At 33.2% G+C, this 27,668-nt stretch overlaps 3 protein-coding genes and 1 long non-coding RNA gene across 7 annotated transcripts; 2 read left to right on the forward strand and 2 right to left on the reverse strand.

Annotated features, from left to right (window-relative positions):
• Positions 1 to 1,883: 1,883 nt before the first annotated feature.
• LOC112800104 (cyclin-dependent kinase F-4-like) lies at positions 1,884 to 9,013 on the reverse strand. Of its 4 annotated transcripts, none has more exons than XM_025842190.3 (19): positions 8,600 to 9,013; positions 7,454 to 7,714; positions 7,324 to 7,375; positions 6,639 to 7,240; positions 6,478 to 6,556; positions 6,330 to 6,398; positions 6,147 to 6,236; positions 5,921 to 6,059; positions 5,547 to 5,649; positions 5,414 to 5,466; positions 5,248 to 5,314; positions 4,989 to 5,097; positions 4,332 to 4,397; positions 4,161 to 4,229; positions 3,956 to 4,016; positions 3,759 to 3,875; positions 2,902 to 2,933; positions 2,578 to 2,653; positions 1,884 to 2,341 (listed from the first exon to the last, which is right to left on the reverse strand). In XM_025842190.3, exons 4-19 carry the CDS (start codon positions 6,644 to 6,646, stop codon positions 2,127 to 2,129), a joined length of 1,353 nt encoding a protein of 450 aa, XP_025697975.1. In that variant the 5' UTR covers positions 6,647 to 7,240; positions 7,324 to 7,375; positions 7,454 to 7,714; positions 8,600 to 9,013; the 3' UTR covers positions 1,884 to 2,126. The 4 variants fall into 4 exon arrangements, with proteins under 4 accessions (XP_025697975.1, XP_072052329.1, XP_072052330.1 ...); XM_072196228.1 differs by having other exon boundaries at positions 7,511 to 7,714; positions 8,600 to 9,009; XM_072196229.1 differs by having other exon boundaries at positions 7,511 to 7,787; positions 8,600 to 8,921.
• Positions 9,014 to 16,093: 7,080 nt separating this feature from the next.
• Positions 16,094 to 17,984, forward strand: LOC140184651 (uncharacterized). Its single transcript, XR_011881743.1, has 2 exons — positions 16,094 to 17,324; positions 17,676 to 17,984. It is a non-coding gene; the product is annotated as an uncharacterized lncRNA (long non-coding RNA).
• A 932-nt stretch (positions 17,985 to 18,916) lies between these two features.
• On the reverse strand, positions 18,917 to 20,173 carry LOC112799897 (F-box protein At5g07610-like). Its single transcript, XM_025841887.1, has one exon. It carries the CDS (start codon positions 20,171 to 20,173, stop codon positions 18,917 to 18,919), a length of 1,257 nt encoding a protein of 418 aa, XP_025697672.1.
• Positions 20,174 to 20,602: 429 nt separating this feature from the next.
• Positions 20,603 to 27,430, forward strand: LOC112800106 (disease resistance protein RGA2-like). Its single transcript, XM_072236576.1, has 6 exons — positions 20,603 to 20,725; positions 21,340 to 21,483; positions 22,413 to 25,641; positions 25,755 to 25,929; positions 26,125 to 26,263; positions 26,990 to 27,430. The coding sequence occupies exons 1-4, from the start codon at positions 20,603 to 20,605 to the stop codon at positions 25,874 to 25,876; spliced, it is 3,618 nt and encodes a 1,205-aa protein (XP_072092677.1). The 3' UTR covers positions 25,877 to 25,929; positions 26,125 to 26,263; positions 26,990 to 27,430.
• The last annotated feature ends 238 nt before the right edge of the window (positions 27,431 to 27,668 follow it).

A 27,668-nucleotide genomic window follows, 5' to 3' on the forward strand; every position in this document is an offset into this window, starting at 1 on the left:
AACCAAACGGCGATATACAAAAGGTTCAGATAGCAGGGACTTTTGTCTTGATATAGTCTTTGGTACTATCCATTGGAACAGAGGCAGATATAGCACCTAATAAACCAGAATCCTCCAAAAGTTCAAGACAATATTTTCTCTGACGCAAATTCCCTTTAATGATTGAGCAACCTCAATATTCAAAAAATATTTTAATGGGTCTACGTCTTTAATTCGAAAGTGTTGGTGACTAAACTAAGGGTTCGATAAAAATCGATTCACTACACATTCTATAAATTTTATCCAATTCTCACCCACCACACCTTCGAATATATAGCATTTTCCAAGAAATTGACATGATCCTCGACGAGGTGCAGGATCACACAAATGAGCGTATGACTCATCACTTTAGTAATTACCTAATGGAGAAATTTTTCACATCAAGAAAGTTCTGATACCATAATAAAACGGAAAGAGTACAAAAAGAAAGAGTACGCAAAAATAATAAAATTGTGAAAGACTAATGAAAGAAAAGATAAAATTTTATTGATTGTTGATTGATTGAAAATTATAAACTATGAAGATAAAATTAGGTATATATAGAGCATTTGTCTATGAAAGGTAAAGATAAGGTAAAATAAAGACTAAAATTATAATTGAATTTATGTATTCTGTGAAGCTGAATTTGTAGGCCATAAAATGTCTTTACTATTGTCATGAACTAAGATAGAAGAATAGTTTAATATGACTCATAAATATTAGATCCTAATAAATCTTATAGTATAAAACTTGCATATTAACATACTTTATTTTACTAATTTTCCATTAAATAAAGCAAATATCATTCAAATTTGATTGATTTTTTCAATTCAAACCTTAATATTTGCAATTATTCGATTTCGGAGAGTAAATGGATACTTTCGTGTTTTTCAAAAATTGGATTACACACACTTCACCATATTAATAAAAAAAATTTAAGAAGATCCATTTCATTCACTTTGCAATTGTTAGTTGTGTTAGTTATGGTCCTCCCAAATAAAGATGCAAGTTACATTTTATGTGTGCATTTATGATTGGTCAATATGTTCTTTTAAAATTTTTATATTGACCCCATTTAATTTTCTTATTATTTTTACTACATTTTTTCACTAACGTCAACCCAATATACCCCACGCCGCCCCTCCCTTTCTTTTCTTGAGTTCTTCGATTTTTTTAATTAAAATTATTAAAATATAAATAATTCTACCCATTCAAATCTTTTTATTAATCAAGCTAATCAAATTGATCTAACATAACAAAAATTAATTATGATTAATATTATTCCAAATTTTATTATTTAACTTGATTGTACTTGATTCATAAAAACTTAGATGTATAACATTAATCTTATCTTTCTAAATACAAGGGAAAATAAGATCTGAACTACAAAAGCCAAAATGCCACCAAGGATGCTGCTGGTGTTTTCGGCGATGATTTCAAACTCATCAGCTTCCTGAAGGGCCAAGCCTCTCAAGTGTCAAGTATCAACAAAAGTGGTTTTAAAATATGAATATTACTTTATTAATGAAAATTTGCCTCCTTTTTAAAGTTTTGGACCATGGAAATATCGACTTAAAAAATAGTTTCTGCTAGTTATATATGTATGTCCAATGTGTTGCTATTTATTGACTGTTTGTTACTTCTTAACAAAATTATACAAGCATATCATCACTTAAAAGTGTGTTCGTAAGAAGTATAGAATGCAACAAGTAAAAACGGTGGTTAGTCATCAAAAATATTCTTTGCACTAAAACTGTGTTGTAGCTAGAATGACGAGAAGATTTTCGTAACCGTAATCATTTTCAAAATATAATTTTAGTTTAATAACCACATCACGCACACAAAATTAAAGTGGAGTTCCACTATTTACATAAGGAAAGAAAAGCATTTTATTTATATATATAAAAAAACATCAGCACAACTGTATATGTCCCAACAACTCAGAAATATCAAACCATTATTAAAAACAGACACAAGCAAGACTAGTTTTGTAGATTAGACTCGACTCAACAGATAAGTCGAAAGACCCACAAATGTGATACTAGAAACAGTCACAGTATTGACTATCATAGAATTCTCCCACGGTAACAGTAACGGTAACGCAATCCTCATCCAGCAACCTTCCGACTGAAAGTTCTTCCGGTGGGGATCGGCTGTGCAGCTCTCAGCATGAAGTTTCCAGATTCAGAAATCCAATTAACTCCAGCCTTCATTGGAGGAGGGCGGGGTTGTCCTCTTCGAGTACCACTACCAACATTCATATTGGTCAACCTATCCGCTGTTTCAGAAATTGCCTTCGCATTCCTCCCCTTGTTCATAGCAGCTGCCAACACCAACATGAACTTCTCATATATAGAGCACCACATGAATAGATCACAAGAAGATAGTATTTATTGATTTTAAGGCAGAATGGAATTGAGGAGAAGTAACAAGGAATACTGGGGGAGTTGATTTACTTGTTCACACCAAATACATGCGTAAATTAATATATGGAATCATCCCAACAAATGATTCCAGTTACGAAATATCCAATACAACAATTAAGGCCAAAAATCTTACTTGGGCTATCCTTTCCAGGCTGTCGATATTTTGATTGTTTAACAGTATTCATGGACTTCTCATTCTTACTTCCATTCTGCAGAAAAAACACACAATGTTTACATCACATTGGAGACTGATGAGTAACTAATCACTAATCAGTGCATCAAAAAGCATATTACTAATGTAGAGCTACTCCACTAATATGAAGAACGATTTTGATTTGAGATAAGAGCTACTCTAGTATTTGACCGAATTCAAATGATTAGCAGATTAAGATTTTCTTGATGCCACAGTAAAAAGAAACAGAGAGCTGAGATGGGTGGCAAGATCAAGACAACTAACCTGATTCACCATATCCAGCTTACGTTGCACACCTGTAATATTAAATGAAAATTCTTCAGCGCACAGCATGAAATCAATTATTAAAATACTGGTACACCCAAAAGAGTAAAACCCGTCATATTCCTCAGAATTTCCATCAATGGCATATATAATACTTAAATATATTTTCGGGTCAGACTGGTGTTTTGAAAACCAACAGCTTAAAGGCACCTGTGGAAGAAGTATGGAGAAGTTTCAAGTCTCCAATCTAATGCCTTACCCATTCATCCACTCATTAGAAAAAACCAAAGAACTATTAACCACTACCAGCAACCCATGTGGTAATAAAATACAGAATGCATGCATAATGTGCTGAGGCAAGAATCCCCCAAAGCGTTTGGTAACCAAGGCAGAGTTTTCAGGCTCCTCTAGCATGACACAGAAATATCCAATCTAGGCAACTGATACTTAGATGACACATGATGGTAAAAATCGACTGTTATCCAGTCTATTCTTGTGTTATGGATCAACAATCAACTTTAAGTCACTACGAAGAGAGGTGTTCTACAGAGCAGTTGACAAGCACCTTGAAACTTTTTACCAAATTTACAGGAGCCAATAGCATTATTTGATTCATATAACTAATCCCAGCTTTGAGAAGACCAAATATCTTACTGTTTCTCTAACAACATTGTCAGATTTCTATGGCAAGATGTGCCTTTTTGGTTCCCTCCAACTCAAAAAAACAATCACCCTTGTCACCTTTAGGCCACAACCTTTGCTTCAACGTTATAACCAGTGTGGAACTCAATTTTTTTTTTAAAAAAAAGGCATGCAGGGAAATATAATATATAAATAGAAAAATCCAATCAGATCACCTGAAGCTAAAGGAGGATGTAATTTCGGAGAGGAGAAGTTATTGGTGAGCTTTGAATTAGGCAACATGCCAGAATATCTCCTAACCCCTTGCTGATCAAGGGCTCCCCTTGTTCCAGCTGAGAAAGAACAGGAGATAACATGGTGTCATCCAATGCTTTCGTAAATCAAGAATGTAAAGAGATAGATAAATACAAACCAGATGGAGGAGTTCTTGACACTGCTCTAGTACGAAGGGATGGAGGAACATAAAAACAAGTCTACAAGTTATCAACAAATAAGTGTGTCAAAAAATCGCTCACGGTTCTTTTATGTTGGGAGGGGTATTGTTAACATACAGATCAGTTGACAGTTAAGACCAAAAAAACATGAAATAATACAAAATGCATGAGCCAACTGACTACCTGGAAAAAGGGATGTTGAAGGGCCTCTGCAGCTGTTGGCCTCTTGCAGGGATCCCATGAGCAAAGTGACTTCATTAACAGCAAACAAGAGCACGGGAATTTATAGACAAACTGTTAGTTTGTGGTGCCTCATCCTAACAGCTATAACCAGTAAATGAAAAACTACTTTACCCTGATAAGGCTGACCGCATCATCACTCGCAGATGGTATCAGTGCCGAAAGATGTACACCAGCAAGCTGCAGCAGAAGGCAAATACCACTAAGCACAAGACGGTTTTAAATTAAGCAGAAAAACATCATATACCATATGCAATATCTAGGTACACCCAGAACAGAGAATCAAGCAAGAGGCTTGAAACTGGACAAAGCACATATTCAACAACAAAGATAGAATACCTATATCATCTTATCTACCTAGCAACTATATATAACAGGATTCCCTTTTGTAATAACTTTTTATTATCTGTTAAGTAGATTGAAAACAATTAAGCCCCACAAATATTTAACAAATATCTTCATACATATATAGAAGCAACTCCATTCAGTAACAAAATTTTATTCTCTTAAAAGATTAGATTGAAATCAACTTAATCTTATACAGAACTACTGAACTAATATATAAAGATAATCAATTGACATAAAAACTGCACCAATAATTGATCACACTCCAACTATATTCACTTTACAACTAGTTGCTACAAACCAACAGCACAGTTTATTAGTAATTGCAAGTTATTTTGCAAAATAAAAAATATATGCTTGATAGGAAAAATAGCATTCCTGAGGTATACTAACAAAGACAGCAACGCCAAACTAAGGGATTCTAACCTGTGGGAACTGATAGTTTATATCCCTTGCAAGTTTCAGCCCATCAGCCCATGATTCAATGGTTGGGCTGCCTATCACACCGCATATTTTGTAGATCTCATCCGCTTCACTGCAGGCACAAATATGAAGGAGAATATTTATTCCAACATAGTAAGATATGAAACCAAATTGCTTTGAAACAGGATATTAGTCATGGTCTCTATGCTGTAAAATCATAATAGTTTATAGCACCAGGGGGAGAGAGAGCGAGAGAGACTACCTGGCACCAGGGAAAAGAGGACGAAGAGAGAACAGTTCAGCCATTATAGCACCCATTGCCCACATGTCTAAATGAGTGACAGAAAATTCAGTAAATAAAACGGTACTTATCATCACTCCAAACAATATTAATTTGATCATTATCGCTGTTTAAAGCATATACTTACCAACTTTGGAGCTATACAGATAAGATTGAAGTAGCACTTCAGGAGCTCGATACCTAACAGAAGCCAGCGTACAACTTATAAACTGCACAACACACAACTGAACAATTTACATACAAGAGTTGAAAGCACTTACCACCGTGTGGAGACATACTCAGTGTAGGGTGGTTGTGAACTGATCTCACGTGCTAGGCCAAAATCAGCAATTTTTATGATATCCTTGGTAACCAGCAAGTTCTCTGCCAAAAAATGAGTATACATTGTGTCAAAACAAAACTTGCAATCAAGTGATAAAATTAATCAGAATAGACCATGGTATAAATCTCCATTTGCTGCACAATAACAACTTCATTAAAATGTCAACCAACACGATGCATAATTTATAGAAAAAGCTAGGTAATTCTTGAGAAGTTTGAAAGAAAAAAAAAAGGCAACATATTCAAAAAGCATGTTCTCTATTTTATCATATAGCACATTTAACAAAGGATTCGGATGCAATGATAAACGTACCAGGCTTCAGATCACGGTGGAAGTATCCACGCTGGTGCATATAAGCAAGACCTTGGAAAACTTGAAAACACCAATTCCTAACTTCACCCTCAGAAAACATCTTCTCCCTGTCTTTCATAAGTTGGTACAGGTTGCATTCCTAAATCACCCAAAAAATTGAAACATCAATTACTGGACTTTGCACAAGATGATGCAGACCACGTCTAATGAAGAACTGGCCACCCACCATGTACTCAAAAACAAAGTACAGAATGTCACTTTCCCGAATAACTTCCTTTAGCTTCACAATATTTGGGTGGTTCATTTTTCTTAGTGACTGTAAACCAAGAGAAATTGAAGTAAGTTATAAACAGAAAATAAAAAGCCATATGGCAAATAAGGTTTCAGAAGGATCGGCAAAATGAGACACCTTGACTTCTCTCAGGTTTACACACTCCTCCCAAGAGTAATATTTCTTCTTCATTTTCTTAATTGCAACCTGCAATTTTATGACTTAATTATTACTAAAGCAGACATCAAATGAAGCACATTGATCATGCAACTTGGAGCACACTTACAACTTCTCCAGTTTGCTTATTAATAGCTCTCCAAACACTCCCAAACGTTCCATCACCAACTTCCTTAATTAACTTGTACCTGTATCCACAACAAAAAAATTTGTAAGGAATTCTAACATATGGGTATAAGGAAGGGATAGCAACTTCTGGGGAAAACGAACCTCTCCATTGTTCCCGTGAAAATACAAATCAGCTCTTTCTTTATTCAACTAAAGTAAACAAAAACACAAATGATAGATGGCATTTATCTATTGCAGATGATGCTCAGAGGTATATAAGATATTAACAGATGACTGCTGATCCAGCAAAATCCACCATCAATTTTCTGTCGTAGCAAAACAGGGCATGGAAGCAGAAACTATCTGATGGAAGGGCTGCACAGCCTTATTCATTAATAGACCCACGGCTTTATAATGGTTGCAGGACAACGGTAGTAGAAATGAACAAGTACCAGAGATCATACTGATGCTTCTCAGGTTCTCAGGTCCAACCACAAGAGTGATCAAAGCATTAGCATTAATCTCTAGCTAAAATCACTGTGACCCAAGACTTCAAGACTATGGTAATATCTACTTCATCTAAACTATGCAGTATTTGTTTCAGAACTTTCAGGTAACTGATGTATCGTTACCAACTATACCCCATCAAGAGCAACAAGAAGACAATTGCCAGAAAACTACAGTCTGCAATGATTCAACGCAAATGCTTCACTCAAAGACTAGTCAGCATCCAGTATACAGTCACCAATCTATATACTTCAGCCCTGTAAAGGAAGAAATATTATATTAGATTTTGATAAATCTAAACAGACAATTGTTGTTGAGGCTCTCCATTGTAGATTCTTACCCCAGAAGAGGTTCTACCAGATATAATAACTGAGTGTTGGGTCAGCAATGCACTGCCAAGGGAACAATGATCAAGAAGCTACCATTGGATTGGTGTGTCATCCAAAACAAGAAAAAGAAAAAGTTCTTACTTGTACAAGTGCACTAAAGATGCAGCACCTGTATCAGAAGAAACTAGCATCACGTACCCTGTGCCGATCATTAAACGGGAGCAGAACACTAAGTGCAATTAACAAAGGAAACCAGAAGAAAATTTCCGATGATGAAGAACCGCCAGTCGAGCACTTCTTGGAATGCAAAAAACCGATACTGGTAGCAATTCGTCGAGAAACTAACTCCCTCCATGTCTGGGAAAATATATCACAACTACTTGGATTCAAATTCAGGCCAACCTGCAGCAGATAACCGGGTCCAAACCTTAGATTGGATTATAAATCCCAGAATGCACATTGTTAACATGTCTCCCTATATTAATAAGAGCAAAAACAAAAGTATCAACAGAATGCTGAGTGACAGAAATTAGACAGCTTATAGCTTCAGATGCTCTAATAAAAACAGTGAAATTAGAAAAACCCTATCCAACAAGTGAACGTTTTCCGGATTAATATTTACTATTTAGTAACGAAACTATGCAAGTACTGACTCCACAAAACCAATCATGTATAGACCAAGCTGAATCCCAAAACTGAATTCACGTTTCAACAGCAAAATTGTAAAGGTAATCAGGCAAGATTTCCAGGTCTTCATATGAAAAAAGATAGATGATAAAACACACCAAGAATACCTAACAAACAAAATTGCACAGGAGAGTTCAGACGCCAATAATTGTCCAAAAACCACAAACGCAACCAGAATCCCAATCCCAAACCCTAATTATCTCCGAAGCTCAAATTAGAAGTTACAAACCTAATAAACAAACTATCCAGACACATGACGATAGGCAAATTCAACCCCGGAGGTATCCTACACAATCCATAAAACAAAAGTACAAAACCAATCCACATGATCTTCAATCAAACCGAACGCCATTCCTCGATCGCAACCGTCCAAAGAGAAAAGATACAAGCAGAAATCGAAGAAATCCAAAGCAAAACCAAAAACTAAACAAAGAAACAATCGTAAAATCAAACCACGCAGCTAAATCATAAGGATCTAAACGAAGATCAGATCTGATCTAAAAAAACGCGTAGAATAAAAAGATAATAACAAATTGGCGTCGGAGAAAGAGAGAGAGAGAAACAAAGAGCGGTTATAAGAGAGAGAGAGAGAGAGAAGACCTGAAAATTAAGCAGCATAACCACCGTCTCGAAGGACGGGAAGAGGCGGAATCCAGAGCTTCTTCCTCTACGATACCCCCTATTTTTTTTTCCTCCTTTTTTTTGTTTTGCCTTTCTCTCTATTTGTGATGTGTTATATGCGATTCGTGCCAACAAAGAAATAGGGGAATTGTGTGTCTACCCTTTACCTAATTTATTCGCACCTTTGTTTTGAGGCACCGCCTCGTTTTCTTTGTTCGTTTTTTAAAAATAAAATATTTATTTTTGAATTTAAAAAAAAAAAGATAAAAAAAGATTTGGTATTTTCTGGTCTTGGAGTCCAACTCCGATTCACACTCTTGGATCTATTTATAGCTGCTTTTCTGCTACGCTCTCGCTTCCAACCTGTGGGTTCTCATATGTCGCTCTCCTTTCTCATTCCGCGTCCCTATTCATGTTTTATTTGTTTTTCCAATAATAATATGGAGTTTAATTTTGAGAAAAAAAAATTTTAATATTGTAATTAGGTTTAGTTTGGTAAAATTTTTATTCTTTAAAAATAATTTATAAAAACTCATTTTTAAAAGATAGTTTTTTTAAAAATATAGTATTTATATTTAGTAAATCAAATTAAAAATAATATTTAATAAATACAAATAACAATAATTACGTTTAATAATATTTTTTAAATTTTAAAAATATTATAAAAGACATAAATTTAAGCATTAAATTTAAAAATAAGTTAATATATGAGATTATATTAGACTTTTAATAATATTTTTCACTTTAATTGTTTTTAGTACGTGATTTTTTTATTTATCAAACACAAAATAAAAAATTTATGCTTTTAAAAAATATAAACATCTTTTTAAAAAAATTTAACAAACCAAACTTTAATATGGTGAAATACATTAACATGGCTTATAACACAATTTGATTTTGCTGAATTATTTTTATCAATAAAAACTATTCGCATTGTATTTAGTCAAATAAGAAATTTATTTTTAAAAGATTAAAAAGTTCAATCAATTATAATTCAATCTTATTAAATTACATTTGTGTCAGATTTTTTTACGTGAGTGTAAAATACAAAAATCATCAAATATTTTTGAAAAACATCAAATTTGTTTCAATATTTATTAAAATTAGTCTAATTTTAATGTATTAACAATGTAAAAATATTTTACATAATCATTCATTTTTTTAGATAATTATTTATGTAATTAATGTAAAAAATATTATTTTTATTAGTACGATATTACATAATTAAATACACACCTAAAATTATTATATATGATACATTAAATTCAATTCATCAGTAATATATCACAGTTATTTAATTCTTTAAAAAATAATTTCTCCTAAATATTGATAACTATTATGATACAATAAACTTAGCATTTAATTTTGGTCTTAAATAGATATTAAGACACACAATCTCAACACGTATAAATTTGACTAATATATACTAAATTATATTTTTTTAAGTCAAATTATGAATTTTATATATGTAGTTTATCTTATAATTTAATGTTGGTTTGAATATTGGTTTTGTTTGAACCAAAAAAAAGTATTTTTTTTATGAGTAATGTTACATATTTAAGTTTTTTTATGAATTAAGTTCAACCAAATTAAATAATAAAATTTAAAATAATATTAGTCATAATTGATTTTTATTATGTTAGACCAATTTGATTAAAATTAAAATAAAAAGACTTAGATAGATAATATTATTCTTTTTTTACTATTAAATTCTTATTTTATTTTTATTTGTCATTTTATCTTTTTCTTCTTAAACAATTTTATTTTTCTTATCTTTTTTAATTTAGTTATACTTATCTTTCATTAATAGAATGATCGAGAGATTCTAGTTATTTTAACTTATTTTAAAATTTAAAATTAATTTAATAATTAATATAAATAAATAGATTGTTCTCTCATCAGAAACAACAATAAAACAATAAAAATTATTCATTTTTTAATTTCTCATTCTTTCATATTTTTATTATGGTATTACTAAATTTTAGATATATTTGGATAAATTAAAATAAAATATTACAAATATAAAAAAGTTTAATACTAACAAAACCTTGTTTTTTAGAAAAAAACAAAGTACATTTTTAATATTTGAATTTTTTTAAATAGTTATCCAAATATAAAATAATTTGTTTGTTAAACTTTTTTTTAAGGTAAAAAGATATAAATATTTTTTAAAAAGTCAATCTAAACTTACCTTAGTAGTTAAGTAAATTTATTGTCTTATTTAAATGAAATGGTATATTTGACTCCTATCTTCCTTTCCATGCTATTATTTGGGAGATATATACTATTTACTTATCTAGTTTACATTGAGTTAGGTTCGATCAATCTTAAATTTTAAATAAATCCATGAAATTTATAAAGCCAGGTTCTAACATATAAACCAAAATCAATATTATGTTATCATTCTTTGTTCTTCATCAACCTTATGAATTTCTAAAACTAACAAGTTTAGGTTTGAAGTTAGAAGTGATAGAAGTCATTTTACTTGCATTGATTTGTATAAGCACCTAGCTAGTGTTAAAATAAAGTGATAATAACAACTAATAATTAGTGTGTTAGTAATTTTAAATATTATTAATCCTATAACAAGAATATTAGTCATAAACAATTTAAAGTGATAACATGATAACGGGAAAGAAAATCAGATATGATTGGATTTTCGATTGTTTTGAAAAGAAAGAAGCAAATAAAATTATTAGTAGTGACGAACATAAAATATTAAATTATATTACATTATAAATTTATAATTAAGAAGATGGCCCTACTACAATCACCGGGCAATAAATATAGATCTGATCACAAACTTTTTCCCATTCGTGACCTAAGACAATACGACATGTTATGGTCATTATCACACAGTGGAATTGTCAAATTAGGTATGCCTTTGGTTTTTTCATAATTAGAATGGTGATGATGTTGGCCCATTTAGGCTGGCCATCATAATAATTAAACAAGAATAATGTTTCATTTCTCTTGTTACTTTCTCGCAACGTTACACAAATAGTAATGAGTAATGACCAATATTTTTTAATATAACCCTTAATTAGCTTCCACAAAATAACAAGTTGTAAATGATTTCTTCCGGGGAAAGAGGCTATATTATATATAGTTGCCAACCCAAACCGGACCTAATAATAATCAACCTTTCAAATTAACGACTTTGATTATTATTGTCAATAAACTCAATTTGTACGTGGGCAAACTTGTAATAAGGAGTAATGATGCAATCATATATATGAACATCCTGAAAAAAGGTGTGTTTAAATTTACCTATTCCATATATATATATATATATATATATATATATATTCATACCCTGACTCAATAATAAAGGCCCAGGTCCAAACGAAAGACCTAGTCCAGAGAATTGAGCCTTGCTGAGCACCGACCTTCGTACTAAGAAGTCGGTCTTGACTACGATTTGCTCTAAAGAAGTCGGGACGGAGAATAGTTGACAGATTAACATCAATTCAAATAAGTAACTGCCCCTAAAATCTCTCTAACCACTTCCGGGAGCCATATCTTAACCTTCCTAAGATAAAAGGACGGTTATCACCCTAAACATATGGCACTACTCCAACGGTGGTTATGGGCTCACCACTATAAATACACTGACACCCCTCAGGTATCTCTAAGCCCAATACATTCTAAACCTGCTCACACCCTTGTTAACTTAGGCATCGGAGTGTCTTTGCAGGTACCACCCCCCATTCATTCACGAAGACAAGTCGGAAGGAGGTTCCAGCGTGCAAACCTGCTCGGAGTCTACCATCCGCAGACGATTGGGCCAGCCAAGTACAGTCCAGTCTATTAATCTCCAGTTACCCACCGTAATAATATATATTTTCAAAAACGTAGGTGGTCGAAAGAATTATTAAGGTTGTAAGTGTAAAAATATATAAAATTAATCTCACATTAAAAAAAAAAGTAAAAAAGAATGAGAGATTTATAAAATGAGAGATTTATTAACTTAACATCATAAAATGATGATGTTTTTCATTTATTTTTTTTTAATTTTTTTGGTAGTTAAAAGCCTCCTACGGAATAGAATGAAAAACATGAACCATAAACCATTATTTGAAGGTGAAAACTTATTGACTTGCTGTATAGTTGTTTTTATGTGAAATTATTAGTTGAGAATCGTAAGATAATTTAATATATTTGAATAAATTATTATTTAATATCGGTCAATCATCAACTTCGCATGAAAATAACTACACGTGATAATTAAAATTGTTAACATTTTTGTAACCATAGGCATGCACTAGAGCGACTTACAATATTCAAGCCTTCTTGTCGCACTAGTAACTTGGATTCCAATCTAGGCATGTCCTTATTATCATCATTTTTATTTATTTACTTATTTATTTTATTATTTGTTCTCTATTTTTTTTCATTGATCTTTGGTTAATTCAAGTGTTCAAGAATTATTTCTCTAAAATTAAATAACTTCAAGTTTGATCTTCATGAAAAAGAAAAGGAATGTGAGAGAATTTTATTTTATAGATACAGGTAATAAATATCTAATATTAGTAATAGATTGTTAAATAAACTCAAAATTTCAATTTTGTATACATTTTTTTTTTCAAATGAATTGATCTAATAAGATAATGATATATTTTGATATGTTATGTTTAATTTTAATACAACTATAGTATAACAGAGAAAAAGGATAAGACTTCATCACTACCAGTTAGAGTGTTGTTTAATTTATTTTGATATCTTTATGTTTAATTTTAATACAACAATAGTATATAATAGTTGTAATTAAGTTGGGACCATAAACCTTAATAACATAATGGATAAAGTTCGGTAAGGCCAGTGGCCACTGGCTACTAGATGCTGTGAGATTTCTGGCTGATTTGATTTAATTGGATGCTTCGATTAGGTCACAATTTGACAACCAATTTTCATGGATCATATGCAGATGAATGTTATCTTATCTTACCAAAACTTTTGATTTACATACAAAGTCACAAGTCACAACGTGTTAAGTTTATAAATTAAAATTTTTTAATTAAAAATATAAAAAATTTAAATTTTAATGTATTTATTTTATATTCAATAAATAAAAAAATTTAAAATCTTTTACTAATGATAAATTTATCATGTGTAATAAAAATACATATTAGCTAATTTTTTTTAATATATTATCGTACGAGTTTAATTTTTGTATAATAACAGTAAAAAATATTTTTTATAATATTTTGAATGACTATTCATAGTACAGTTTGGAGTTAACCCTAATTTTATTTGTAAGTTAAAATTTTTATATAAACTCAATCCTATTTTATTTGCGGGTTGAGAATATCTCAACCTTAATCCTATCTGTTCTTAATTCGCGGGTTACAAAAAAGATGCAATATTATTATATAATTTGATGATATTTTAAAATAGAACTAATTTTTATGTAAAAAAAAAATTCAATTATCAATTAATGATTTTTTTTAATGACTAAGAATCTTTTGCATTTAGTGAGAGGTCTTTGGTTCAACATTTAGTAAAAACATATTTTTATATAAGTATATAACATATTTATTATTTATATATAGAGTGTGGGTTAATCGGGTTGGGTTGAGGCTCAACCCGCTCCCTACTCGACCTGCACCCTACCCTACTTGTTGTGGATCAAGTTGAAACCTATCCCGACTAAGTGGAGTCGGGTTGGATATCCGCAAGTAAAGTGCATATTGTCACCCCTAACTATTAACACAATTAATATAAAAATAATTATTTTTATTAATATAATATTATATAATTAGATATTCATCTAAAATTATTTTATACTAATAGTATATTAAAATTAAAGTCAAGAGAAATAACAATAATAATGCTGCTTATATACATATATCTATTATTATGATTATAATAATATAAAAGAATGGAGAAAGACAAATTTGTGGTTGAAGAATGCATGCACTCCAAAAAAGAATGGAATATTCATGAGACAAGGTGTGTGCTAATGCTATCCTATACATATCTTTGCCGAAAGATGATGAGGTTGTATGAAGATATGTTCTAAGGTGGCAAAATGCTGGCATGCCACCACACAAATTAGGTCTCCTATATCCTAGGGAAACAAGTCAACAACTTGAGCTGCTAAATTATTGTTTGTGTGGTTTAAAAATTATAAAGAAGTATTTTATATTTAAATATATTTCTAAATTTTTTTATTGGAATCATATTTAGTAAATTATTTAACTATGATAAATATATAAACCTTTTTATAATAAAATTACAACAAAGATTATACTTATATTTGAAAATACAATATATTATATGATTGTTTTTAATTATTTAATAATTTTAATTTTTTAATATTATGTAATAAATAATTTAATCATTTAAATTATTAGTAATAAATAAAATTAAATAACCACTTATATTTTAAATATTTTTAATAAGATAAAAATATATAATTTAAACTAAAATAATATTTTGTACTCTCTCTCTCTATATATATATTAGTTTAAAAGTAAAATGTTAGATTTGTTTTTTTTTAAATATATGTAAGGATAGATTGAAACAAAACATTGATAAAAAATATTAACAGTAATATATGTTTATATTATTTATTTTTAACGGCTTCTCAAAAAACGTTGAAAATTGTGTATTTCCTACTTTCAAGTTTTAGAAGCATAAATAAATGACTACAAAAATAAAATAAGTATTCATTTTTTTCTAAGAATTTTTTTTTCCAAAAAACTTAAATAAACAAGCTCATTTCCTAATTAAATTTATTGCCTACATCAAACTTTTTTTTTTAAAAGGTGTTGGTTGGTGGATTGATTCAGGTATAATATAATTATTCATGTTTGTCATGACAAATACTTGTTCAAAAAATTCTGAAGTTAGGGATGAAAATCATGAAATTCTTATGAGAAATCGGACACAAGCTGTTGGCAAGAGCAATTTGAACTCTATTTCTCTTTAGAATGTAGTTATGATTTATGGTGAAGTTAAGAAGTGCATCTTATGTGCATGACATTCGAAACAGTTTAATATCTTCCAATTTATTATGTAAATGGGACTGAAAATTTTACAAATCAATAGTCATTGAAAAAGTTTTTCATTAAAAGAGATTTTTTTTGCCAGTATCCTCTAATTCAACCAAGTTAAGGACTAATCCGTCATAGATTTGAGCTCTATTTAAAGGTTTGTTGCTGATGAACGAGTTGCTATATACACAACATTTATTTAAGCGAACGAGTAAACTAACCACTCGGCCAATCAAATTGGTTTATTAAAGATTTTTTTTTCACGACCGTGGGCCACAAAGGACCCAGACCCAGAAAACAGAAACCTTATTCCCACCTGAGTTTTGTGTAGTAGTGTTTGGACATGAAAGGGTCTAGCGGACCAACAAAAGAAAAGAAACTACCAGGCCCACCAGACCCATTTGTGTTTTTGTCAAAGTCAAAAGATTTGACTTTCTACTTGGAAGAATGACTATCAAACGGTACTAAAATGAGTGGCGCATTTTTTACCTCCAGCCACCGTCTAGGTGTTACCATGGATGACGTTCTCCATTGAAATCTTCAGTGCATAACCAAACCAAACGAAGTCAAATTACCGATCTTTTCTCTCGTTGCAGTGTAGCTCTCATATCTGCAAATGGCCGATGCTCTACTTGGAATTGTCGTTGAAAACTTGCACACTTTTCTGCGGGGCCAGCTCGCAGCTTTCTATGGTGTTCAATGGCAGATCCAAGAACTATCCAGTAATCTCACTGCAATCCATGCTGTAATTCAAGATGCTGAAGAGAAGCAGATGACAAGCCACTCCGTTAAGGATTAGTTGAACAAACTCTCTGATGCAGCCCACGTGCTCGATGATTTGCTGGATGAGTGTTCAATAAAATTTAACGCTCTGCAAATCCCGCACGGAAATTGTTTTCTTGTTTCAATCTAGAGATGATTTTGTTTCGTGTTGATATCGGTAAGAGGATGAAAGCTAATAGAGATAGGTTCCTCCAGATTGATGAAGAAAGAAGAAGGTTTGAGTTGCAGCCAGGGGTTGTAGAGAGGCTTCAAGAAGATGTGGAATGGCGCCAGACGAGTTCTCTCATCACGGAGTAGAGAATTTATGGTAGACACCAGGACATAGAGACTATTGTGGAGCTTCTTTCAACTGACAATTGGTGCTGGTGCTGGTGATGGTGAAGATCTTGCTGTGAAACTAGAGATTTGAGGTTGGTGGACTTGGAAAAACGACCCTTGCACGATTCGTCTCCAACGACGAAAGGGTAATCAAACACTTTGATTTGAGAATCTGGGTTTGTGTTTCCAATGATTTCAACATGATGAGAATTTTGAAGTCAGTTGTAGAATCTGCCACTAAAAAGAACCCAGACCTAATTACTAGGCAAGAAGTGCTTGATTGTTCGTGTGTGGAATGAAGATCAAGATACATGGGAGAAGTTGAAGTATACCTTGCAATGTGGAAGTGGAACTAATGGTGCTTCGATTTTGGTTACCACTCGACTTGAGAGTGTTGCTTCCATCATGGGAACATTCCTGTTTCATCACTTGTTACCTTTATCTGAGGATGAAAACTGGTTATTATTCAAACACTATGCATTTGGTCAAGACAGGGAGGAGTGTGCAGAGCTTGTGACTATAGGCAAGGAGATCGTGAAAAAATGTGCAGGTTCGCCTCTTGCGTTTTAGAAATGATGTGAAACAATGGGTCATTGTGAAGATAAGTAAGTTATGGGATATAGCTCACCGTGTATTTGGTTCAAGTATTACTTTTTTATAAATATTTCATTCTCATGGGAATCACATATATCCAAGGGAAAGGTGGGAATTGAAATGATGATATTTTGATTCCTTGAAATCAAACTTACTTAAAAATAGTTTTTTAAACTTTGAACCAAACATGGATATATGATATTCCCATCTTAAAATTCTTAAGAATTATTCATAATTCTCCCAACCACACACACCCCAAGGGTAATGCTATCATGGGTGCTTTGAGAATTAGCTACTTTAGTTTGGATTTGTCTATAAGGCGATGCTTTTCTTTTTGCTCCATTTACCCTCAAGATTTTCAGATTGTGAAGGAACAACTAGTTCCCCTTTGGATGGCCAATGGACTCATTAAAGCTAGAGGGAACATGGAGGTTGAGGAAGTTGGTAATGAAGTGTGGGACGAATTATTGGCAGAAACTAGTTATCTAGAAAAGAGATTTCAACGGGATTTGGATCATCTAAATTTGAATTTCACTTTAGGAAGTAAAGTGGAATTTTTTACTCTTAAATATTTTCTCTTTCATATTTATTTTTTGTCCTACCTATAAAATTAATTGTAAGAGATCAAACTTTACTCTCTAAAATGAAATTCTAACTTTAGAGGATTCAAATCCATTTCAACGACTTTCCTAAAAATAGGGAACGGTCATCCACCGATAAAAGTGGAACTATACTAAAAGATTGTTATCAATTATACTATAAATATAATTGTCAGGTATATTCAAAACTTAATCTACTAAAAAATCTATTAAAATTCTTGTTAATTTAAGTATGAATCCCTTGCAGGTACCACTTCTAGCGCTTCACATATAATATATTCATCCTTGTTGAAGAAGACATTGAATAGACCATTTAAAAATATTTGAACCTTCAAAAAAAATTAAGTCCAAAATAACCTAATTTGAGACAACTCTCAAAACAACATCTAAGATATTTAGATCACTTTAGTTATAATAGAATACTTTTTTCATTTTTCACTTTTGTGTTAGTTTGTTTCTTCCTTACTTATATCCTGTCACATTGCGGCCTATGTACAAGCCATGAACTACTAAAATTTATTTTCACAAATATAGTTTTAATTTTAAATATTCTTATGTAATTCTACATTACTAAAAAATTCGTTTGTCATACTATTATTGAGTTTTAATTATAAATCCTTTGTACGTATTCTTAATCAAACAAATATAATAACGTCGTGTTTAATTTACGTGATGAAGATTTGACAAAATTTTATATTGTCGTACACAATCCTTTTCCTTTTCTTAATAAAAATGCAGTACAATGTAAATAAATCATAAAATTAAAATTAATTATGTTAGGTGTATATTAAAATTAATTATTAAAGTTAGTGAAAAATGAATATATACATATTGAAATATAAATACATATTAAAAATAAATTAAATTACACACGTATTTATACACAAATATATTAATGACTAACTTTAGTAAAACAATAATATTTTTGAATTAAAATTTATTAAATATTAACTACAATAACACAAGATGAAATCAAAGTGAAGCAAAAGCTAAAAGATCTATGTTTAAAGACAAGCTAAGCTCTCAGCATACTCAAAGGCTCTGTACCACCCCATAACTCCTGGAAAATTATAATAATAGCGAGGATTATTTCCTTTTATTTTTAAGCCCAACACATCATAAGTGGTATTATTCTTTAACCGCAGAGCAATAACTTTCCCATGTATCAGCAACAACAAAGCCATCTCATCATCTTCACCATCTTTAATGAGATGGAGTATGCTGTATTTCCACGTATTAGGAAGATTTAGATTATTAAAAACAGTTTTAAGACTTGTACGTCGAAGATCAACGTTGTGCATAAGAATCCACGACCTTGATGAAGAATAATCATCTTCCTTCAACCGGAACACGCGCACATAAAATCCAAAGTCAAATCCAACCAAATTCATGTAACCGCATGCAGGTGCAAGAATGTATCCATATCCATTATAAGCTTTTTTTGAATTAAGTTCCGATAAAGCCAAGAAAACAGGGCCACCAACATTAAGATCTTGAGATCCTGGAGGCAAAGGAGGCAAAGGAGGCATGTCATCCTTCACGCGCTCTTCCTTCATGTCAAAACGCAGCGTCGTTTTGCTTTTGTTACCGATCCAGTAAACCGAGTCCTTGAAATAAACACCATGTGCAAAATCCATGTCTGTGGGAGTCGAGAAGGAAGAACTACACGGATTCCAGGCACCGGATTCTGAGGAGTAAACCATGGTTTGGTGGCGGTCTCTCTTTGAAAACTTGCCACGGAAAATGCAGATCAGCTTATAACCAAGAAATCGCAAAGGATCAAAAGCTAGAGAGTACTTCGAGAAATGTGAGTTATCAAATGATGGAAAGGGCGAGGGCAAGGGTTTCTTATCTCCGGTGGTGGGATTATAGATAAACCTGTCAGTGAATCGGCGGAGAAGCATCAAGCCATTGCAAGATTGTAATATATATGAATAATGATCGGGGATTTTGGGACAGAATATGCGGCGGCGGCGGCACGGTCTACGAAGCTTCTTATTGAAGTAGAAAAATGTTAATTCACGATGTTCAGGATGGATGAAGTCGAGATCTAAAATCAAGCCGGAGAATCTTGTTCCTTGGACGGTGGTGCGGCAGCGAGAGAAGTAAGGGTCAGAGATGAGAGAGAGCAACCGCTTGGAGACACATTTGAAGGCTATGACATCTCTGAGGGGAAGACGAACAAGGATTTCAGTGAGTAAGGCATCGTGTGTTTCAATTGCTTCGGCTGAAGAAGAAATTAATTCTGTGTTGTGACTCATGGTTGTTCTTCATTTGGCTTTCAATTTTCGACGAGTGTGTTACTGTTTATATATATATCAATCACAAATGAGATAGGTAGCTAAACAAAATAACTTTTTAATTTTTATATAATAAATTTAAAAGTTTGTTATTTTCTTTTTAAATATCTTAGAGATTTTAAATTTTTTCGGGTATCCGTTAATTTCAAGTTTAAAATTTTAAAAGGTAGAACAATCTGATTAATTAGCTAATTAACTTTTAAAATTGAAAAAAAAAAGTATAATCAAACGGTACCAAAATGAGTGGCGCGTTTTTACCTGCAGCCACCGTTTACCTGTTACCATGGATGACGTTCTCCATTGAAATCTTTAGTGCATAACCAAACCAAACGAAGCCAAATTACCGATCTCTCTCTCTTTCGTTGCAGTGTAGCTCTCATATTTGCACAAATGGCCGATGCTCTGCTTGAAATTGTCGTTGAAAACTTGCACACTTTTCTGCGGGACCACCTCGCAACCTTCTATGGTGTTCAATCGCAGATCCATCATGGGAACATTCCTGTTTCATCACTTGTTACCTTTATCTGAGGATGAAAAGTTGAAAACTGGTTATTGTTCAAACAATATGCATTTGGTCGAGACAGGGAGGAGCATGTACTATATACCTCTCCATTCTCTCTTTATTTTTAATACAGTCTGTGCCACTTATATTTCTTACTTCATTTGTTCCTTTTTTACATGATTTTATAAAACAAAATTACATGATTTAGATTTTCACTCCATTCCATATTATTAGTTCTGTGTGGATGATGTTTTTATTCTACATTTGTTTTCAACTAGCAACTACAATCAGCATTCATCTATTATCTAGTATATTCCTCGCATTACTTCGGTCAAATAATGTGTTTCTTCCTTTTTTAAACAAAGCAAAATATTCTTTACTAATGATAAAGTTTGTGTTTCCACACGCATATAACCCTGTTTACCATGACCAATTATGGCAAAATTGAACTTCAACGTTGTTCATAAAATTTGCATCCATTTGTAGCATGATACTGTTTGGCTTATTCTATAACCTGAAAATTCTATGTTCAATCATACTGAGAAATCTCTTCATTTTTTTTTTTCATTGAAGCTGAGGTTGCAGCGTAGGCATGAGTCCATGCAATCACACTTGAAGAAAGTAGTTTCCGGTTCTATCAAGATTCCCAACTTGCTTGACCTTTCATATTCAACTTCACATATTTGAAGAAGTGTTTTCGTCATTTGGTGTTAGTTTTGCATTGAAGTACCACCTTCTCATATTCTGCCCCTCAAGCAAAGTGGCTCTGGTGTGTGTTTTCCATTGACCTTATGAAACAACATACTACGTTGGAACTTTAGCTAATTTCATATTCGTTTAACTAATACTCATGAAATAAAGAATACATTATATTTTGTAATCATTTGTAGTGAATGTTGTCTTTGGTAGTATACTAAATTGAGGTAATAGGAAGGAAGGGAAATGCGGGAATGTAAAGAATTAGGCTTAGAGGCAAATAGCTTTGAGGGGCCACTTTGTTCTCTCTTTTAATTTATAAAAAATAATAAATAGATATGATCTGATAGCTCCAAAGAATTTGTCTTTTCTGTTAATTTGAGACTGATGAGAATGGTCATGGGGGCCAGGACTTATGGAGGTTTGGAGTTGGAAAGCAAGGAGGATGATATTGTAAATTAATTTAAACATAATTTCATAATTACATGTGTTAATTTTATAATAAACCATTCCGATCTTTGATTACAAGAATTAATGGCAAAGATGGAAATTGCATGTAACACACAAACATGGTAGGAGCATGTAAGAATTCACCTCTAATCATATATGTATATATGCATACTCACATGGAAGACTTATGTTTACCAAGGTCTGCTTAAAAATACTAAAAAATTGTCACAACCACCCACCAAATGCCTCTGTTCTTGAAACGTAGGCCTACCCCAATCATTTTTTTATTCTTCTAATTTGTTTTCTAATGGCTGGTTCTTTGGGAGTAATGAGCACGAGATTCCAAAACTATGTTAAAGTGATTCAAATTGCAATTTGTGAACTTGCATCTTCATCGCATTCACATTCTCACACAAAAACAGTTTCATAATATAGTCAACTTGCGTGTGCATAGCATTCAGTTCAATATCTGAGCTTTCATTCGTTCTAGCTTTTCAAATGGCTGAATCTCTACTTCGAATGGTGATTGAAAACTTGCAAGCTTTTGTTCAGGACGAGCTTGCAACTCTTTGGGGCGTCCACTCTCAGATTCAAGAGCTGTCAGGGAACCTTGCTGCAATCCATGCAGTGGTCCAAGATGCTGAAGAGAAGCAGATCAGAGAGCGTGCTGTGAAGCTTTGGCTGCAGAAGCTTTCAGATGCAGCACACGTGCTTGATGATATCTTAGATGAATGTTCAATAGAGTCCAATCGTCTACACAGTGAGCAGTGCTTAACTCGTCTTGATCCTGTGACAATTATGTTTCGTCGAGACATCGGTAAGAGGATGAAAGAGATGGTTGACAGGTTTCGTCAAATTGATGAAGAAAGGAGAAGGTTTGAATTGCGTGGAAGAGTTCCAGAGAGGCAACAAGAAGATGAAGCATGGCGCCAGACATGTTCTGGTATCACTGAGCACAACATCTATGGAAGGGAGCAAGACACAGAAAATATTCTGGAGTTTCTTTCAAGGAGTGCTGATAGCAGTAACGACCTCTCTGTTTATCCAATTGTTGGCATGGGAGGCCTTGGAAAAACAACACTTGTCCGATGGGTTTACAATGACAAGAAGGTAATTGAACATTTCGATCTGAGAATTTGGGTTTGTGTTTCCACTGAAGTCAATACCATGAGAATTCTAGAGTCCATTGTGGAATCTACAAGGGGACATAACCCGAACCTCTCTACTTTAGAAGCAATGAAAAACAAAGTTCAAGAAGTACTGCTAGGCAAAAGGTATTTACTTGTTCTAGACGATGTATGGAGCACGGACAAATGGGAGGACTTGAAGTCTGTTTTGCTTTGCGGAGGTGGAACAAAAGGTGCTGCAATTTTGGTCACTACCCGAGTTGAGAGTGTTGCATCTGTCATGGGAACATGCCCTGCTCATCACTTGTCACCATTATCCGAGGATGACAATTGGTTATTGTTCAAATACCATGCATTTGGATCAGACAAAGTGGAGCGCAGAGAGCTTGTGGCAATAGGCAAGGAGATTGTAAAGAAATGTGGTGGTTCCCCTCTTGCATCTAAAGCACTTGGAAGCCTTTTGCGCAATAAAAAAGAGGAAATACAGTGGGTGAATGTATTGGAAAGTAAGTTTTGGGACATACTTGAGGATGATGCTATTATTGTACGTGCTTTGAAAATCAGCTACTTCCATTTGAAGTTGTCATTAAGACAATGCTTTGCTTTTTGTGCCATTTTCCCCCAAGATTTTCGAATGGAAAAAGAGCAACTTATTCATCTTTGGATGGCCAATGGTTTGATCAAATCCAAAGGGAAGTTGGAGATTGAGGATGTTGGTAATGAGGCTTGGGAGGAATTATGTCAGAGATCATTTTTCCAAGAAGTTGAGATTGATGAATTGGGAAGAACTACATTCAAGATGCATGATTTATTTCATGAACTTGCCCAATTCATAATGGGAGAAGAGTGCAGAGTTTATGATGAGTCTGCAAGCTTGACCAATTTGTCTACAAGGGTCCATCATGTCACTTGTTTAAAACCAGAGACGGAGGTAAACATGGATCCCTTCAAGAAAGCTGAGTCCTTGAGGAGTATGATTAATCTTCTTCCATTAGATGATCACAATCTTTGTGGGTTGCCACCATTCAATTCTCTCCGTGCACTACGTACAAATGCTTCTCAACTCTCAGAACTGAAGAGTTTAACGCATTTGAGGTACCTAAATCTGCGTAGGAGCGGTATCACAACGCTGCCCGAATGTGTTTCTAGATTACAAAAATTGCAGATTCTGAAGTTGGAAAGCTGTCTAAATCTTTCTTGTTTGCCCAAACACTTAACACAATTGAAGGATCTTAGACATCTCCTAATTAAAGAATGTCATTCATTAGTAGAGATGCCTCCGAATATCGGCGAGTTGAAATGTTTGAGAACATTGAATCTTTTTATTGTGAAAAAAAATGCAGGGTATGGGTTATCAGAGTTGCGTGATTTACAGCTTGGAGGCAAACTACGCATCAAGGGACTTGAAAATGTCATAAATGAGGGTGATGCTAGAGATGCTAATTTGAGTGCTAAGAAGAAGTTGGAAAAGTTATACCTGTCATGGGACTCCTCTGATTCAAGGTGTGGTGCCAATGCTGAGAGAATACTTGAAGCCCTTGAGCCTCCCTCCAATCTCAAGAGTTTTGGGATGAATGGTTACTGCGGAGTAGAGTTGCCTAGCTGGATGCAAAATACTTCAATTCTTTCCAGCTTAGTTATGGTGATACTCTATGATTGCAAGAACTGCAAGCACCTTCCTCCGCTTGGTAAACTACCACATTTAACCGTTCTTTATGTATCTGGAATGAAAGATGTGAAGTACATCGATGATGACTCGTATGATGGCGTGGATGAGAAGGCTTTTAAGTCGTTGAAGGACCTGACCTTATCGAAACTGCCAAACTTGGAAGGGGTGTTACGAGATGAAAGAGTAGAAATGCTTCCACTCCTTTCTAAATTAAAGGTCTCATGTGTCCCTAAGATTAAATTGCCACTCCTTCCGTCTCTAGAGTACATTTGTATTGAAGGAACAGGGTCAGAATCTGATCATGGTGATAGTGATAGTGATGGCACTGCTTCCATCCCAGACTCTATTGTGCTGAATATGCGTCATGTTAAGGCTCTCCGCATTACAGACTTCCCTAGACTCAAGGCATTACCCCACGAGTTAAGCAGCCTCCACTCGCTACAAAAGTTTGAAATATATGATTGTGATATACTTGAGTCTTTTTCGGAGAATGTGATGCAAGGTCTGTGTTCTCTTCGGAGTTTGAAAATTGGTTCATGTAAGAAACTGAAATCCTTGTCTGAAGGTGTGGGACATCTGACTTGTTTGGAGAGTCTTGATATCATGTATTGTCCAGAGCTGGTGTTACCAAGTAGCATGAATAAATTAGTTTCCCTTCAACGGGTTTACATCTATTCTTGTGGTACAATGCCAGAAGGCTTACAACATGTCCCTTCCCTCCAAAGTTTGAATGTGTGTGGCATACCTTCAATTCCTGAGTGGTTGGGGGACTTAACTTCTCTTCAAAAGTTACGACTCGAATGTGAGGGGTTAAGGTCACTGCCCAGTAGCTTCCGAAACCTGACAAACTTGCGTGAGCTATCTATTGGTGGGTGTCATAAGGAGCTGCAGAAGCGATGCACCAGAGTAACAGGACAGGATTGGCAAAACATTGCTCACATCCCACAATTCAAATTGTTTCCCATTCGTCAAGAAACATTTTCCGGTATAAATTCATCCCTTTATTCTGTTTTTACCATTAATTTATGTTTGTGTCCAAACTGTTCTTGTGAATTAGTGACTCGCCTTTCATAACTATAACTTAATCAACGTGCGTAGATAAAATCAGATCCAAATGGAGATCATGGCAGCTAAGAAGAGATCGACGTCATCATCATTTCGCTAAGGCTGATACATTTGACTATCTGGTTTCAAGGCTCTTTCATTGGTACAAAATGTGAAAATGGATGATGATTGAACCCTGATCATGAGGTCAGAAACATTGGATGGAATGGTTAGCATTGAATACCATCGCTCTCTCACTGTCTGTGTAAAACTGTAAATAGAACTCCAGATAGATATTAGTACTCTTATCTGTTGCATTTTTTTATCATCCCGTTATTAATGTGATCAAAATTCCATTTTGTTTTTGTTTTGTTTTAAATCAATCAACTCTTATGACGGATATATGATTTTTTGAAATCAACAGGAATACAGGATGATATCCTTTTTGCCATAAATATATTGAATCAACAGCCGCTTCCATTTAGGCAAAGCTCAAGAGATGATTTATGGATGCTAATGAGTTATAGCTCAAATGGCATAGTCTCTTCATACTCACCTAAGAGGTAGCGGGTTCGAGTCTCCCTATCTTTGGTAAAAAAAAAAGAAGAGATTTTTCCTTCTCTCATTTATTTATTTTTTAACTGATGCATGTGTAAGATATATTAGTCAATATTCAGCTACAGTGCAGAAGAAACATAAATGAATAAAAGAAAATATTATATTCTTTTCAAAATGAATTTCAATTTAGTTAAAAGTGATATATTTTTTAAAGAACCAATTTATCTGAATAATAGATTACTTCAGTAACATGCTTGAGTTTGTGTATTGCAGATTGCCCTGAATTACATGTTCATTCCATTAATCTGGGAGCGCATTCTAATCTTAGTTTAGTTTCCCTCCTTCACTATTAATCCTTAATTTGCTGCTTCTGCTATATATATATATATATATATTCCTCACATTATTTCACTTATATAATGTGTTTTAAGTAACAAAATCACCTTCTGATTCTATAAGTTTGTAACTTTTCCCTATTGCAAACAATTCAAAATACTCATTGCTAGCATAAGACGTGTGTGATATCTTCAATCATATGACCCTATTTTACATGACCAAATATTCTAGCAGAACTTTTCCAGGTACAAGAAATTGTATTTCAAAGTTGCCTATAAGATTTACACGCATCCTTCCTTGGCCATATTCTTTTCATGTGTTGATGTGTTTTGATTTTTGGATTGTTGATTAATTCCTTACTAGAAAATTACAAATCTTCTTATTTATTTATTCAGGGGTTCAGCCTATGGGGGGAAGTATTGGCACAAGTGATTGCTATCGCGACTTGTGGCCTCATATTTGCAGAATGTGATGTTTTAATCCTAGCATGGTTCCAATTTCCAATCATGGCCTTGTATATTCAACTTCATACGCTTGCAATGCAGCTGGCTTGAAAATTTTTCACATGTTCAACATAGTTTATAGAAATGATCAAGGGGAAACCAATTATTTTCAGTTACAGTCGTGGGTTTCGCAATGATGATGGAGTGATGATAGCTAAAGCAATAGTCAAAAGTTCATAGGATATAGAGAACTTGGGTTATAGCAGGGCTTAGAGTTATACGTTAGTTAGTTTGTTGTTTTTATGATCAAAATAGTAGCAATGACTTCAAATTTGTAATAAGATGATGTTGTTCTTCTTTTGCCTTTTTAAGAAGCATTGTTATTTCTTTGAACGAACAGTTTTATCTTGATTACCAAAAAATCACATAAAATAAATGTCATATACCACAAATTAGAAGTCTTGTATAAATGTATAATGAAGTCAGAAATTCATATGGTTTGAGAATTCAAAGCCATTGATATTTGCTAAGAGGAACATGAGTTCAGCAATCAGGTATTTCTAGTGGCATAAGAGATAAGACCATAAATTAGAAGTCTAGAAGGATGTATTAGAAGGGACCCAACCAATTA

The sequence above is a fragment of the Arachis hypogaea genome, chromosome 5 (assembly GCF_003086295.3).
Source record: "Arachis hypogaea cultivar Tifrunner chromosome 5, arahy.Tifrunner.gnm2.J5K5, whole genome shotgun sequence".
Taxonomy (NCBI): domain Eukaryota; kingdom Viridiplantae; phylum Streptophyta; class Magnoliopsida; order Fabales; family Fabaceae; genus Arachis; species Arachis hypogaea.

Coding starts and splice junctions, on each gene's coding strand:
- LOC112800104 (XM_025842190.3), bottom strand. Junction 6,060..6,146: donor ACTTTGTTTTTGAGTACATG/GTGGGTGGCCAG, acceptor TGGGTGATTTAG/GAATGCAACCTGTACCAACT. Junction 2,934..3,758: donor ACATCCTCCTTTAGCTTCAG/GTGATCTGATTG, acceptor TTAATATTACAG/GTGTGCAACGTAAGCTGGAT.
- LOC112799897 (XM_025841887.1), bottom strand. CDS start 20,173: ATGAGTCACAACACAGAATTAATTTCTTCTTCAGCCGAAGCAATTGAA.
- LOC112800106 (XM_072236576.1), top strand. CDS start 20,603: ATGGCCGATGCTCTGCTTGAAATTGTCGTTGAAAACTTGCACACTTTT. Junction 20,726..21,339: donor ACATTCCTGTTTCATCACTT/GTTACCTTTATC, acceptor TGAAGAAAGTAG/TTTCCGGTTCTATCAAGATT. Junction 25,642..25,754: donor TCGTCAAGAAACATTTTCCG/GTATAAATTCAT, acceptor CAACGTGCGTAG/ATAAAATCAGATCCAAATGG.